Source organism: Lonchura striata, chromosome 1 (genome assembly GCF_046129695.1).
Source record: "Lonchura striata isolate bLonStr1 chromosome 1, bLonStr1.mat, whole genome shotgun sequence".
In the NCBI taxonomy this organism is placed as follows: Eukaryota; Metazoa; Chordata; class Aves; order Passeriformes; family Estrildidae; genus Lonchura; species Lonchura striata.
The window spans coordinates 15,594,317-15,611,602 of record NC_134603.1 but is presented as its reverse complement, the minus strand read 5'-3'; the positions used below and the strand labels follow the sequence as shown (position 1 = coordinate 15,611,602).

The 17,286-nt window shown below is 41.1% G+C and overlaps 1 protein-coding gene across 6 annotated transcripts in view; it reads right to left on the bottom strand.

Moving 5' to 3' along the window:
* The window catches only part of TRPS1 (transcriptional repressor GATA binding 1), a 212,505-nt gene extending 199,250 nt beyond the window's left edge, over positions 1-13,255 (bottom strand). For 4 of the 6 annotated variants that reach the window (XM_021546559.2, XM_077782366.1, XM_077782361.1 and 1 more), the window contains exon 1: positions 13,126-13,255. Coding sequence is in view for 1 of the 6 variants with exons in the window: in XM_077782363.1 (XP_077638489.1) it covers positions 12,400-12,409 (10 nt within the window). In the remaining 5 variants the exon portion in view is untranslated. Of the gene's footprint in view, positions 1-12,399; positions 12,575-13,125 lie in introns of those variants that run through there. The other 2 variants (XM_021546558.3, XM_077782363.1) reach the window with 1 other exon arrangement.
* Between the last annotated feature and the right edge of the window lie 4,031 nt (positions 13,256-17,286).

Below are 17,286 nucleotides of genomic sequence, written 5' to 3'. Positions count from 1 at the left end.
CATGAGGGGACCCCTATACTAATCACATCCTATCCATATCAAGGCAAAAGCAGGCAGCAGCTCTTCCTCGGACCAACTCTCCCAAGGAATCAAATGCAATCTCTGCACAAGTAAGGAATGCAAAAGTGTAAGCTTTATCATCTCTCTTAAATAAACTCCAAAATTGAATAACTATCAAACAAATTGAAAAAGACCAGGAAGGTGACAAATTAAAAGAACAAATCAACATATTTCTCTGATCTGCAAATGTTTAATTCAAGCACATTCTTCTTCCAAACAAGATGCCTGTGAGCATTTTGATGGCTGCTCATAATCAAATGTGTCACTCGCAAAATTATAGTGTTAGAGAAGGGTACTGGGCAACGAAAAATGGTTTTTGCTAGAAGTATGTCACAAGCATGTCTTTTAGTTACCTCAGAATTGCACACGACTTCACTCCATTCCTTTGCACTGGCTGCATGCGGGTTGCTTCATAGAAGTATAACTGCAGTAATCTGCTTGACAGTAAACAGTAATCAGTAAACACTATTTACTGAGCAGATACGTGTCCCTGCTACTCCTTCAGTTTACCTATCCTCCATCTCTGTCTTCCACTCTCAATCCCCTTGCCCTCAGAAATTTTAGAGGGCAAAATAAATAAATACAGGTAGTGAAACAGTGAAATCCCATAGCTGGCAAGGTTTTCCTCTCTGAATGGACAAATTCTTAACTCCATGCAGCTCCAGACATTGAAGGATTAGATCCTAACCAGGGAAAACACAGGAAAATGGTAATAAATATCGCATGGTAATCCACAGGAACTTTGGTCCCAATGTGATTTTTCTACAGTCCTACGAAAAAACAGCATTACAACATCCATAATCTCAGCTCGTATATCAGAGCACTCTCTCAATTCTCCTTGCCCTTTCTTCTTTCATGTAGTGTATTTTCTCAGAATATGGACTTTTTCTGCAAAAGAAAAGTCAATGCAGTCCCATTCCAGACTGAAAGCAGCACAGCAACTCTGTGAAAACTACCACAGAGCCATCGCACTGCACAGATACAGGTGAGGAGTAAAGGGTTTATGGCAGCATTACTCTAGTAGGGACTAATCTGAAAATCCTTCTGACAAAAAAAGTCATAGCTTGCTGGAGAGAAAAAAATAAATAAATTGTATTCATGTGCAGTAAGAGCACTTCATGTCATAGTGGATTTTACAATGTCTTAGTTCTCTTTCTATTCAGGCATATGTCTTTTTGGTAATAAATTCTGAAGACCCAAGAAGGTAAAACCTGCCTAACCATGAGTCTCATTCACCCAATTAAAAAAAAATTCCAGAGCTGCTGTTTCTTTCTCCCGTAACTATTTTTTAAGCTTCTTCCCACTGACAACTAGTCACTGTCATGCACCACTATGGATACAAAAATCTTTTAAAATGTCAGTTTTTCAGATGCTTAATTTTGTCCTATTCAGGTAAAATGTTTTGCAGCGTAAAGTTCAGGAGAGCTGCCGGGTCATTTTTCTTAGTAAAGACTTTCACATGCACAAATAAAAACTGAGGAAGGACTGAAGGAAAAAAACCCTAGACAAACGATTTTAAATGTTTCTTAGATAATGCGGTACCACAACAAATCTCCAAGGAAAGTTAAGCTGAGACTTCCATGAACACCAAATAAATCTGCACCACTGGGATATTTAAGGTCCAATAAATCTTACTTTCCAGTGTTTTAAAATGCCAGAAGATAGTTTTGTGGCTCTAGACTCTGTCTGCTTATAAGCTATCAACCCAGACCTGCTATTTGTGAGAAATATTTTCAGAATATACTCATGTTTGTTGAACTACCACATTATGAATACTTTTATTAAAAAAAAGAACAAACCACAAACACATATATACATACGTAAAAACCAACCAAACAAGTTACTTTCTTCTGTTTGTATGAAAATGCTCAAGAAAGTTAGTCAAAAATGCCCATATTTCCAATTCAAATTATTATTATTATTTTTTAAATATCTTTTGTTGCAGTTAAAAATATAAAGCCAACAACTAATTGTAAAAAAAATAAAATGCAAAGCCATAAAATACCTCACAGAGGAACCAAGGGTTAACATCAACCTAAGAAATCAAAGATTGTGCAATTTATTTGATATTGTTAAAAATACTAACTGGGAAAAAAAAATCAGATGCCATAAAAAAGCATTTTATGTACTACGCTGCAATTGTCTGCAGTTTGGTTATTCCAAAAGCACATTTTGTGGATTACTAAAGTCCCTGCTTCCCTTGGCCTGATGGCACATTCAGATGGCATGGCATGCACCCTTGTGAGGGCATTAGAGCCTGCTTCCATAGAAATGTACCTGTCACACCAGACCTTCAGTCCCTGTTTCTACACTGCTGTCCTTCACTGCCATCTCCACAAGCCTTTCACAGAGAGGTTGGTGAGCACAAGATAAAAGCATGGTCGTGAAGCCAGTGAGAGGTAGCAGGGCTTATAAGCAGGTGCACTTCTTAAACCTACTTTTACTTTTCATTCCCTTTTGGGAAATGAACTGTTTTCCAACCACAATAATCATTTTTAAAGGTGACAGACCAGACCAACTGTGGTCCTGCTGCAGGGCAGCTTCACGCAGTGAAATACTCCTTTGACCATCCTGAGTGGGGCAACATAAAAGCAAGGTGGTGCCTTACAAAATATTGTTACTGTGTCCTTGGTCCAGCGAACTGCTAGAAAGTACCAAACTCTAGTAAGTGTAACATGAAGCCCCAAAAATCAGTTCTCTCTCAGTAAACTGCAACAGAATTAGAGGTTGCCCAATGAGGACTGGATCTCACTCTAGATGGAGCTACGAGAAGTTTTGTCCCTTCCAAATACAGGGGCAGATCAGAGCCATAATCAGAGAGATTAATCAGTCTTTGGTAGTATCTAAGTTTCTGCCAGGTTGACAAACAAAGCAGGTTCAATTCACTTTTCCAAGATCATTTGCCAAAAAAAAAAAAAAAAACCAAAAAAAAACAAACAAAAAAAAACTTGAAAAAAAAATCAAGTTATGCTAACTTTTGCTTTTCTGCTAGCAAACCTCATGTCACAAACAACTGAAAGGCAGTGATGCAAAATGGATTCTTGCCTAGATTTGTAAATTTTTCCAGGAGTTGTAATATCCTGCATCTGATGACATCATGAAACTAGCAAGTAAAAGTTGGTTTTCAATTTGTTCTACTTTTTCCTCATTAGTGTCTGTGTCAGAAATAGAATAAGAACCCTCATTAAGTCACATTAAATTCTTTAAACTCATTAAGGGCTCAGAGAAAGAACAATACAAACACTGGTGTTTTTGTAAAAAAATTATGCAACACAGATGGACTTCCATGTCCATGTATTTTTAGAATGGATGTATGTGTGCAGGGCAGCCGAAGAGAGCGATCTGCATGAGGGAGAAACAGAGTAACAGAGGCAGAGCATACCTTACATATGACAGAATGACACCTAGATAGAAAAGAATTATGCACAATCACTTCTGACCTGATATTGATGAGGCACTTCACACTTTGGATCCTGAGTTCTGGCAGAGCTGGAGTCAGTGCCATGCTCCACACAGCTTTTTAACTAATGATCCTTTGGGACTTTCTACAGGGAAAAGGCAACCTTGAGGGCCACGCAGCCAGCAGCAATCAAGTGGCAATCAAACTTTTTGTCCACGGACTACTTTGATTGCAACTGCTGTAGCACAACATACTATCTGATTGCAGTTGAAGATACATCTACTAGTCATGCATAAGGACTTACACATAAGATACAGGTGTGTGCAGAGTTTCAACAGTCTTGGAGAATATCTCTGGGTGTGCAAAGGTTGGGTATTTGTTAGAAGATTTATTGTAGCTGAATGACTCAGATATATGCTGTTGATAACTTCTGATCTTACCCCCCATAAGACTGGAAATATGAGCTCAATGCCACAAAATTATTTACATTCCTACAGTATGCTCAAACAACTATTACAGGATTAATTTAATCCATTACATTATTTTTTTTTCATGATAGACGTAACATGCAAATAGGACTTTAGTTCTAAAGAAAACTCCAGATCTGAGGAATGTAAAAGGAGACTAATTGGATGGCATAAATTTCAGATGTCTGTAGCAGGCCACAGAAAGAAAACAGTATACACAGTAGATGGGAGACATGAGTTAATATTTCCTCCTTCCTACCACTGTAACAGCTGAAATGAGAGGTGGGAATTTTACTGAGGGCCCCCAGATTTCAGCTTCCAGAGCTGGGTGCCTGGGCGGCATGGGCAGGCAGCCTCTGTTCAGCAGTTCTCCTCTCCCACTGCTCCAGCAGAGGCAGATACTGTTTACCTGCAAGGCACATGGTAAGGCTAATCTATTTTCACAAGCTTTTCCCTCAGGTATTTGGGGCAAGGTTTAGTTTATTAATTGTGTGTGTGCATGTGTGTCCGTATCTATTTGTGCAGGAGGAAAAGGTTCAGCAATGATCAATGTGTATTGCATTTTTGGTTTGTACTCTGTAACTGCAGCTGGCCAACGTCTGCTGAGTGCATTTCATACATCTAACACTGAGAACTCTAAATAGAAAAGCAAACTACGTTCAGATTAGGAAAGTGGAGTTATCTTTCTTTCATTAACTGAACTCATGAAGCAAAGTTTCACCTGCATAAGTTTTTATGTTCCACATCTCACAGCTTCTGCCTGAAGAGTGGCATGTGAGAAAGTCAAGAAGACTCATATGTTGGAAACACTGAAACCCTTCACCCTCAAAGAAAATTACTTTATCCTAACTCATTTAACTTTCATTAAACTACACCTGAATATAAGAATTTTAGGCAATACTTAGCTTCAGTATCTACTTCAACCATTTTTAGGTAAGTTGAGATTTTGTTTTTTTAAATTAGTCCCTGTAATGCCACTGGGATATCCAAAAGCAGTCTGCAAGGTATTTGGCTAGGCAGAACATGCCTTTTTTCCCCTCTTTTTAATTAACTACTAGCAAATATTCCCTTGTGCCTTTTTTTTTTTTTTTTTTTTTTTGGTGACCCACCAACCTGTATGTTTAATTTTTTAAGTTTCAGTATGTACTTCAGATTGCAGACTTGGCAAAGTAGGTCAGGAATACCCCGAAGGATACACATTTGAAGGCTACAGATAGCAGAACACACCATTTACGGCTTTGTATATACACATTCTATATAATATAGGTTGATAGATTCGATGATTTAAACACACTACATCTATACTGTGTGTTTCAAGAGCATTCAGATATTTACACTGTTAGATCACCACTCATTTTAGATCCACTCTAGTGCCAGCTGCCAAAAAAAGGTATACAAATCAAAATATGTTACCTTTGTTCAAACAATACTGCTGTTCATTATATAATAGAAACTGTCATGCTTAATCTTCCAGGAACCAAGAACTGGTACATTCTTGGATCAGAGGTGGCTTGAAATGGTTTGAGGCAAAACTGAAGTGCACTGTTTAAGTAAATCTTCCTGAGAAACATTAACATTGATGATTTTTAGCATCATCTTTTACAGGCATTTTTTCCCAGATTTATTAGTAAACTAAAATTGTTGGAATATTTTCAAAATACAGAAAGATGAACAAACCAGCTACTTTCCTATAACATTTTTACAGTATCAAATTATACATTCCCTCTTGCATTGTTAGCCTTGCTAAGTGTAATGGGGGATGTGAAAAGGATGCTTGAGAATAGACACCACGAAAAGTAAAACATGCCTATAAAAATTACACGTTGACTTTGAAAATACACCAAAACCTAATTTTTCCTTGAGCGCGCTCAGTATTGTCCAAGTATCCCAATGCCTCCTGTGGGTACTAAGCTACAGCCATGATTTTCATTTTCCATTACAGATGAAAAAATTGCTACAAGCAGCATTCAAAAATATGTCTGTGGCACGATATAAAGAAATACAGAATAAAATGGTAAAAATGCCTAAAATTCTTCAGAGTTGGACCCTTTTTAAATCATATTTCAACCTGGGAAATTGATAAATTAAAAATACGTACACTTCACTTACTGAGGAAAATCTCTTTTACAGCATTACTTCTCCAGTATTTCTTCGGATTTTTAAGTATTTTACAATTTCATCTTAAACAATGTGGATTAGACAGTATTAATTAGGCAGACACAATCTTACTTACAGACAGACACAGACACACACAACTCTGCAGAGGCAAATCCTGCAGCTTTTACCGAATCCAAAAGTCCCCCTGATGACAGTGAGTATTTTTCAAGAATTTGGACTGAAGGATCAGGCCCCAAAAGTGCTTATGAAGATGAGATATTACTTCAACAGATTGAATGTTAGATTAAATATAAAGATTGAGGCAAGACAAGTCTGGGGTTTAAACCCTAGGGAGGATTGACATTTAAAGTGTTGCCACTGAATTATAGCTCTCCACATTGGGTGGGGTAACCTCCTACTGGGTGGAGTGTCTCCCCTAAAGGAAGGGAAAACTGGCACAAGCCAACTCAGTCTTTGAACGATTTTCCTACTTGCCAACTTATGAAGTCGTCCTGACGTCAACTTCGTCAAGGAAGTCTATTGCCCAACTTCATCTTTTACTGTAGAAAGTTTTCTTGTGCTCAAAACCCCAACAGATGTAGAAAAGAAATTAAGGAAAACAGACAGAAAACCCTAACAAAATAAAGAAATGCTGAAAAAATATGTTGACTGGATTTTATGGTTATTTTTAAAATCCTTTTGTTGGGTTTTCTTGTTTCTAATATCAAGTTAATACAAATAGATACTGATCACTAGAAACTATTACTAAACATATTTTAAAATCTCGTGAAGCTTTAAGAAACAGGGTGGAGAACACACAGAAAGTGGGCACTCAGAAAGATAAGATCTCTTATGTGTTCTGCAATGGCTAGTTAGTATCTTCCTAAGCAGCGTCACTAACAGGTGTAAAACACACTCATACTAGGAAAATAATATTCATTGAACAGCCATCAAACAGAAATTTAACATATTATTTCTCTCTGAATCAAAATAAATTGTTTCTCTGAAAGAAGGAGTCAGGTGCTGGACAAGGCAAAAGGAATAATGGGGGCAATAAAATTGAAACCAAACAAAACAAAACAACAAAAACAAAAGGACAAAGCATCTCAAAGGGGGGAAAAAAGTAAAAATCAGAAAACAGTTTAAGTTACCATAACCTGAAATGCACCAGCCAGCACAAAGAGCAATTGGAGAAATCCAGCAGAGCTCAGCAGGAAAGATTTTTAATAACAGATTGAAAAACAAGAATAAAAATAACTGCATCAACAGGGCCTTTCTTCCTCAGGCCACAAGCCCGTTTTTACTTGATATTTTAAAAAAATGCAGTTTGGCCACTAAAACCAATCCAGAACATTATTAAAAGTTAAAAGCTACCAATTACTTCTGTCTGTTCTTTTAAAGCAAAGTTTGGCATTACGTCAGTTGGTTTAAAGAAAACAAGAAAGAGAGAGAGAAAGAAGGAGAGAAAGTTTCCTGCTTGTATAAATTAAACCACCAGGGAAGGTGTCTAGCCACTTGTAAAGCATTTATTACTGGTTTTTAAAGGGCTAGTAACATTTTAAAAATTAAATATTTTAAAATAAATGTAAAGGAAAAGAGAAAAGATGATCTGAGCCTGGAAAGAAAGCAGACTTATGAGAAATTAGACATGCGTCAACTACAGCTAAGAAAATAAAAATTACTATTAGTACTAAACTTTGCAATTCAAAATAATTCTATTTTCAAGGCAGAAAGTCTTATTGTAGCTGCTGTACTCACACACATCCCTTACGAGACGGAAAAGTTCCACCGAAATTTATGGGATGGAACCAAGTGGGTTCTGCAGAAATGTCCTACGGAAGCGCCACCTGTGGCAGCGATGCAATTTTATGAAGCTTTTTCTTTCGAGAGCTTTACTAAATCCACATACAGAGATCCCCAGCAGGAATAAGACTACTTAGTTAATGCAGCAAGACCATCTTAAAAATCTCTGATAGAACGACTGGCAAGTTCTGTTAAATTTAAATGTATTTTTCACTGGTGGTGTTATTATAAAATTTTAAAGAACCACTTTAAATTTACTAGAAAATAAGAATCTGATAGCACAGAATATGAATAAAACATAATGGCTGTAAATTTCTTACACGTAGCTGTGCCAGTTCACCTAAATCACAGTCTTCTAAACCCCGTGATGCCAAATCAGAGGTTCCTCTGACTCCAGACAACACATCAAGTGGAATGGTGCTCGGTTGTGCAACACTTTTGGTGTGTGACAAAATGTCCACTGGGGATTTAAATTGAGACTAGGGGAGCTATCCTCCCATTGCTCTGTGTTTCATTTGAGCCTTGGTCTGCATGACAAGAAGTCAAAGTAATATGCCAGCACTTTCCTCGCCTCCCTGTGCTCCTCTGCCCCAGCAGCATTTCTTGTGTTCCGGGCACATATACAACTGGCGAAGGAGCTGCATTCTGGAAGGCCCTTTATTGATTAGGTGCAAAATAACATCAAGGAGTGAATAATAAGTATAATCTGAAAAATGTAATTGCATGTCTTGCCCTTGTAAACATTTACTATTTAATGGTGTAATTGTACTTTAATCCTTTACATCATCTAATATAACTCTTTGTGCTTTTTTTTTTAATTAGCAACAAACAGTCCAAAAAAAGCAAAGCCCAGAAAGTTTTTAAGTACCATAAACACTGAAGTGCAAATAGTTTTAAAATTATCAAATATTCTCTCTTTGGATGCAGGCTTATCTTTTAAAGTCAAAAGAGAACTTCATTGGCACAGGACAGGAAAAAGAACTCCATAATTCATGACAATACCAAGAAAAAAAGTTCTTCTCCAGAAGGACTGGAAAGGGCACCTTTATTTATCTTCTGGACAGACAAAAATAATAGAACCTAGACCAGATATGCTGTAATTAATGTATCCAAAGGTCAACAGGCAATGGTATTTATACAATAAATGGGTGCAGACTACGCTGGTTATAGTATTAATCACCAGTATTTGAAAATAGCATTGTTTTCTTACTAGGTAAGAACTTGAGAAAGTTTCAGAAACAAAAAAGAAACACTTTTTTTTTTTTTTCTCATACCTGCCTGCTATTCTTTTTAACCAATTGTTTTTTAACTCACGAGGTATAATATTTGGGACAAATATATCCAAGTTTACAGTTGCCCAGGACTTCCAAAAACAGACCCAGACTACCTCACTAGTTGTGTTGAGGAAACTAAATTAAGTAAGGGCAAACACCAACTGGAAAGTTGTCAGTTTACTGAATGAATGGCTTCATTTTACACACCAGTTAGAATACCTTAATCAGATTATATTTCTGTTCAAGGCCAATACTTTTACTACCAGGTGGTAGTTTGTTCTACTTGCAACTGTATTAAAAATGTAATTTATTTCCACTATACTTTCTCCTAACAAAAAGGGTTGTCAGATTCCCAGCCTATCATGTTCAAAAATACTTAACCATAAACTTTCTCACAATGTTCTATTTGGTGTTACCCACAAACCTTTATTAAAGCGATACTGCCAGTGTGGCTTCAGTTAAGATCTGAGAATGTTTCTATTAAGATTATTACATTAAAATACTGTCAAGAGTTTGTAAGAAACATAAATATTCATACACATACAGCCCCCCCAGCCTTAGAAGGAAAGTTCCACATAAAAAGAAAAATTTAAATACGTACCAAAAGTTGCCTGGTTGTAATTACATTTTGGGTTTTTTCCTAAATGTCTCTGCTAATTTTTTAACTCTTTCACACTGTAATGTAAAATAGTTTTATTTCAAAGCAACTGCCTGATAAAGTGCTAAAAGAGATAATTCGCATGAACAGAAAGTAATTAGTCATTGTTTGCACAATGCTTTGAAAATACAAAACCCAACGTGTCAACTAGCATTAAAATATAATATGATTGGAATACACAGATTTGACAAGAAACAATGGCATGTCACAGACACTCCAGTCCACAGACAAGAATTAGTACTTTGCTGTTATAAATGCAGTATCACGATATGTCGATAAAAGCATTATTTACACTCAGCCAGAGCAGGCATAATATTAGTGTGCACCATGAAAGTTTACTACAAATGCTAGACAAGACATTATAGAAAATAATCCTGCTAGAGCTTCATCAAATGTTACTGAATTTACTCTCACTGATAAAAATGTAAGTCAACCCATAAAGCTACCATATAAATTATACTAAAACTGCATTAAAAACATGAAAGGATAACCTGACTGCATCATGTTTGATGCATAAAGAAATCTCAGATCTGTGAAGTTGTCATTTACATTCTTTTCCATTATTAACAGTGCTATGAAATTAAAAAAAAAAAAAAGCCGTACTCTCACAGGCAAAGACTGCTCAGTGTTATTTAGAGTCTGTTTTAGAGGATCACAGGCAATACATGTAAACTTAAAAGCTGATGCAACTTTGCCCTTTACTTACTTTGTTGTGACTATGTATATGCAAAGTTTAAAACAGAGAAAGTTATTATATGCAACAAAAAAAAAAAAAAAAAGCGATAATCAGACAGAACAGGGTGGATTAGGAACTGACTGTTTTCTCATGTCTAATCTCCCTTGATTTTAAAAAGGTGAAACAGGCTTCTGTTGTCACAGTCTGAGGATAAACTTGCATACAGGCACTGATGCACTACTGAACTTCAGAATCACTGATTTCTTTGTAGCAACCTCAGCCAGGTATACATTATTCAAGGGGAAAAAAGAAAAATACTTTTTTTTCCCCTCTACAGAGAAAGGTTCCACTTGTTTGGTTTGACCATATTATTAACAGACTTTCATTCAGTGGTTAAAATAGAAAGAAAAAATCTTTCAAAGTGTTGATATCATTTCCAGACAGTCTTGTCAGCATCACAATTTACAGGAAATAGTTGATGTTCTCACACAAACCGTGTGTTTACTCATAGACCCAGAGTACTTAAAAAAAAAAAAAAAAAAAACAACCTTCACTCTTTTGGAGTTCTTTTTTTAAATGTCACTCTGGTGGAATATCTGAGAGAGCCGTCTAACCTAACACACAGGTTATGAACTGAGGCAAACACAGACTGCAGTTCAGAAGACTACTGTAACTTTTATTCTCATTTTGTCCACGTCAGGAACTGGCTCTTACCACTACTTTCCTTTGTTGCCCCTTGCATTTCTAACTCTGGCAGTCTTCTCTAAATGTTCAATTTTTACTAAAACCAACAGGAAAGTAACATGATGCCACCAACATCCACAGGATTCAGTTGCGCGTAGTTGAAGGCAGCCCAAATGACAAAAAAGTTTGATGGTTTCTTGGGAGACTTTACTGGACTCAAATATAACCTGAGACGCATTAAATTATTATCTCTTCCCATCAACATTTAAAATGGGCTACGTAGTATAAGAGCAGTGAAGGCAGCATAGTCTGCAGAGCAGTTTATACTTTCTTTACTAGGCAGTCTTTCCCCCTCGGAAGGGATTTGTCGCTTTGGCTCCCCAAGGGTGCTGGGGTGACCCAGCTCCTGCTCTGCCAGGCAAGGGGCTCGCACTGGCGGAGAAGAAGTGATGGAGAGGAGACGTCTCTCCAGCTTATCGCTTAGTTAGCTTAGCTCAGTCAGTGCACTGGAGAAGTTTGCCATTTGCAGATAGAAAACACAACCGGTCGTGGAAAAAAAAAGATAAAGGAGACTAGCGGGCCCCACTAGAACCCGCGTAGGAGTGCCGGGGTGTCTGAGCGCCGTGATTTGCAGCAGGGAGGCGATAAACAAAGCCCCCGAAATGTCAAGCCCCCTCGGGGAGCCTCTCGTGTCCCAGGGCAGAGCGCAGCGGCCGCAGTCGCCGGGCCAGACCCTGCGCGGCCCCGGACCCACGATCGCCCACCGCGGCACCGGCCGCGGAGCGCCCACCGCAGCGCAGCCCCTCCAGCGCCGGCCTCGCCTCCATTCATTCCTCCCTTCGGAAAGCCACACGCGGGTGGCTGCAGCGGGGGCAGCCCCCGCCGCAGCCCCCGGGCCGGGGGGCGGGGAGGTGAGACGCTCCACGAAGTTGTGGCAGGCAGGGAGAGCCGGGCGCGGGGACGCAGTGCTGGCAGTGGGGCTTCGCCTTTAAGAGGGAAAAGTTTTACGTCTCTCTGCCTCTGATTTAAAAAAAAAAAAAAAAAAAAAAAAAAACCTAAACAACAAAAAAAAATCACCACCACCACTATGTCGCCTGTTACCCCGGTGTGACCGGGAGGGATCCCAAGCCCTCCTCCCGGAGCAGCACCTCTCCGCACTCGGCCTCTCCCGGTGTGTCCCAGGGAAAGGACAGGGAAAATAGGAAGGGAAAAAAAAATAAAAGGAGAAAAAAAAAACGGGAAAAAAAAAAAAAAAAGAAAAAAGTTTTTCCCAAACTTACTACTCTTCATGATGGTGTCTCTGTGCCCCGCTTGTCATGATCCCCATTAAAACTTCCAGCAGCGGCAGGAGAGGCAGGACTGTGCGACTGCAGCCCATCGGATGCGAACCCTCTGTGCTCGTCTTCTACTTCCACCCCCCGCGTCTCCCTTCCCCTCCCCCCGAGCGCCCCGGTGCCGGGGAACCGGCGGCCGCGGAGATAAGGCGCGGAGCGGCGCGGAGGGGAGGGCAGAGCAGAGCCGCACCAGCCCGCGGCCGCCGCCGCTCCCCTCCCCGCCTCCGCGCCGGGGGGCTGCTCCCCCTGCCCGCCGCCGCCGCTGAACTTGACCCTCCCGACTCCAGCGGGGCTACCGCCGTTTTGAAGTCGCCAATTTCCAGCCATCACACATGGCTTTGACCCTCCGGCGGGGCGAATGGGGGGCGCAGGGGGTGGGGGGGATGCACCGAGAGAAGCCTGTGAAATCCGAGCAGACCCTTTGCTGGGATTATGCCCACCCACCCGCCGCTTTTGTTGTTGTTGTTGTTGTTTGTATTTTTGGGGGGGTATTTTGGGGGAAGGGGTGCACCCCCGCTGCCCCCCCCCCCGGGCACACGCCACGCTGCCGCGGGCGCCGCGCCCCCGCCCCGCGCGCGCCCCCCCCGCGCCCGCCGCCGCCGCGCCGCCCCCGCCCGGCCCGCCGGCCGCGGCGCCCTCCCGCCGCCCCCGCCCGCGCCCCCCCGCGCTTACCTGTTGATTAACCGGCAGCAACAGCCCCGGCAGCCTGGAAGATGGTGGAGCCGCGGCGCGAGCCATGAACCGTCTCCTGCTGCCGGCGGAGTTGGACGCGGATTATGTGGCGGTGGCCGAGGAGTGGGGGGGGCGGGGGGCCGCGGCGCCGCTGCCTCCCCCCTCGGCCCCGCTCGGCGGGGAGGGGGCGACGGGCCCGCCGGCGGGCGGTGCGGTGCGGCGCGGGGGCGGGGGCGCGGCGGGCCGGGGGGCGCGGGCCGGGGCACGGCGCGGCGGCCCCGCCGGCAGCGAGGCGGCGGCCTGGGAGCGCGGGGCGGCCGGCGCGTTATCGGGACTGTTATCGCTTGTCAGGACCTCCGTCTCCCCGCATTACGTCAGTTTCAAGACACCAACACTATTAATATCAAAGGAGCCTTCGCGGAGGAAAGCGCCACCCCAGACGGAGCGCCCTTAAAGAGACAGTGCAGGCGGCCCCGCCGCGCGGCCCGCGCCGCCCCCCGCCGCCGCCTCCGCCCGCCGCCGGGCCACGGCCACGGGCGGCGCGGGCCGGGCCCGCCGCGCCGGGCGGGCGGAGGGGGCGCGATGCCCCGCGGCCGCGGCACTCGCGCTGGCTCGGAGCAGCGAGAGCCGCAGGCCACAGGCGCGCCCCCAGCGCGGCCCGCGGGAGGCGGCTGTGCCCGCGGCTGTCACCGGGACCCGCGGGATTGGACACGGAGGCGGCGGGGATAAAAGGCGCGACCCACGCGCGGCAGTAGCTGCCGCCCTCGAAAGACCCCAGCCCTGCTCGGGGTCCCCCGCAGAGTTCGTGGCACCTCTCTGCCCCGTGCCCCCCTTTTGTGTGCGGGTGCTGAGGCGGGTGTGCACACAGTTCCCAGGCTGAGCGATGAACAGTCCCGTTACCGCCCGCACTTTGATACCGGTCGCAGGTCAGCCTCGAGCTGATCCGAGAAAAACCTCACAACTTTTCCTCCTTGTGCAGAACTTTTTCAGTTCCAAATACTCCTATGTCCCCCATGCTACGAACTGCCAGAAGTCTGCATGTCAATGTAGAAACTGTCTCCAAGGAGAACCAGTACATAAAAGGTTCCTATGAAAGGGTTTTAAAATCCCAAATATAGTAGGCGTTAAAAACTATGTAAACATTTGTTGGGCATTTGGACACAATTTTTCTGCAGTTAGGTGACTTTATATGGCATGCTTTTCCTCCCATGCAAGTTGTTTTAAGATGATTTCACGTTCAAATAGATGCATTCTGCTTGCTTGCAACTACTAACATTATCCAAGGAAAAACCTGCAAAAGAGTTAAATTATTACATTTGGAGAGCTGAAGTTGCTTCCCCCCAAATATTTGAAATTACATAACTTTTTCCTTACAATTTTAATCTCAAATACCAGTGAAGTGTAAAGCATAAAACCTTCAGAGATACGTGGTGACGCAAATGAAACCCTATTGTAAAACTTAGGGCGTTCTCAGCCCTCTCTCCAAACTTAAATATTCTCCATACATGTTTAATATAATCCACTGGCAGATTTGTAAAGTAATTGCTTGTGTAAATCACCCAGGAACACATTTCTCCCTCAAGTTCTTTTGTAGGATTGTCTGATAAAGCACTTTATGAATAGAAAAGCAGTAATTCATATACAAGAGGTGAACTTGTCATGTTGAAAATGGAAGTTTGCATGATTAGGCAGACACAGTAGGGTCCTCGACACAGGGAAAGGGAAACTCACTGATTACGTGTGGTGTTCCCTTTATACCCATCCACAGAAAATTAGTTCAGAGCAGCAGAGACATATATTGAATGCAAAGGAAAGCAATACCAAAATTTAAAGTTTGTTACAAAGTATGCCTCGATACTTTAGCACCTCATACTTGGTAGCACCTCACTCATATGTGCACAGACAATCTTTCCCGACTTCATAAATTTACTTTTTCACAAGCTGCAAATGCCATGGCTGAACTACAGTCAAAGAGACAAGCCCCTTCCACAAACTTTAGTAAATACAGAACTCTGAAAAGCAAGCGTTTTTGTCACATCAATTCAAACATTTTCTCAACAGTTTTCACTTTATTATTTTTACTGAGCATATAGCTCCAAATGACTTGACTGTTCACTTGGCATATGCCTTGCATAGGAAGGGTTAAAATAGGCAGGTGACTTGGCTAAGCATCTTACAAGCCGGGCTTGAGTGGAAAATATTTAAACAAGAGTTATTTCCCTTCTCTGCTCTAGTGAGACTTATTAATGTCTTTTTATTTTAAACCAGGAAATTATGCCCCCTGCACCTTAAAGCCCAGCCAGTTCTTATGTGAGGCTGTAGCTTTCCCAAATTATATTCATATTATGACAGACAAACTGTGAAGATCGATAACAGTAAAAACACAGATTTCAATGTGTGTAAAGCGTGATAACAAACACACCATTTTTCACCTGTAGAGCAGTATTATAGAGATGTGTTTTTAAAGGACGTAAGTATCTCTGTGCACGCACTTTTAAAATGAAACCGCAAAGCTATTCATAAACAAAGATGAGAAGGACACAACATGTCTTCATAGTTTCAAGTAGACAACTCTAATGAAATACTCTACCTCTCAGAGAAAGTTTGTTACCATATCTTTATTAGAAATGCTTTCATGATACATTCTGCATTTCGAGTTAAAATAAAGCAAATCAAGAAGATGTCAATATGAATGTTTATACTCACCACAAAGAAGTGTAGAGAATTTAACAAAGGCAAAAAATATTTTTATAGACATTTTTCAGGCAAATTATTTATTTATGAAAAAATTTACAAAGAAAATTTTTACCTCATGGCTTAGATACATTGCATATGCTTATGATTGACACAATATGTTCAGGCTCAAAGGTCCATATAGATTTACCCCCTTTTTATTTTTTTTTTTAAATTTTATTCCTAGCAGGAATATTCAAAAAAAGCAAACTAATTCATGAAGGCATACAGTTATTATTTGACAGTTGTTTCCAATATAGGAAAATAAGTTATGTATATTGTTTTCATTCAAATATTTGTTGATTTGTTGTTAGAATGCTTTGACATTGACATGCCTCAAATTGCATTAGGAAAAATATTGTAGATTTATTTTCATTTATTATCTTCTGCTGTCAAACTTTTCCAAAAACACTTAAAAGAAGCTTTATTTCACTTTGTTCAAAACTTGTAGTCTGCATGAAGGCAGGCTGTTTTTGAAATAACAAGTTCAGCTTTCTCTAATTGATAAGAGCTGAGGAAATGAAGGAAAAGCAGCAACGCGAGAAGATGCAGAAAGTGCTGCTTTCACTAAGAGGCATGAACAAAGTAACTTCTAAATAATACTCTGGGTTTTTTTACAGTCAGGCACATTCTCCACTGAGGGAGAATACAGAGGCCAGTCACAGTTGCTTCTTGAAGGAAAACAGTATAACAGTCATTGTTTATCAAGATGACATAACATGCCATTTTTGCCTTTATTGTTTAATGCAGTTTCTCTTGTAGTTTACTCAGCGTAGATACAAAGAGGGATTAACAGTAAAGCATAAGCATACTTGTTTTATAATTTCAGCCTTTTAGTGCATAACTTACTGAAAGTACTAGGGCCTATAATCACAATGATTTTACCTGATGGAACATGCATTTCAGAAATATAATCCAACTGTTTACCCTAACACGTCATAAATTGCAATTCTTTACAAAAACCTCAGAGATTGACATCTGTTGCTCTTAAATGCCTGCTGCTTTAGCACACATCATCAAGAAAGTATTTCTGTATTATTCTCCCTCTGGTTGGTAGTATATTATTTGAATTCTAAAGACAGTTCTCTTATACTGTCTTCAGTAATAAACATTTTAAGAAGCACTTAGTTATGTGTCTGAGGCACTCCACTATGAGATTCTTAGGATCATAAAACACGGCAACATGCAGAATTTCTGCAGACCCACTTCTTTTCTTTTCACAACTTTTGTCACATGAAGTCGTCAGGAAACTTTTGTTCCCTGTCTTACACCCTGCACAGAGTCAAGTTTCTAAACTTCAAATTGTGTGCCAAAGGCTAAAAACTACCACTGATTTTCAAAGAAATGGGACTGGGGACCCTAAAGATGTGGTTGAAATGCCTCTGAAAAGAGATTATGCGTTGTGATAGACAGGGCAGCGCTGAGAAC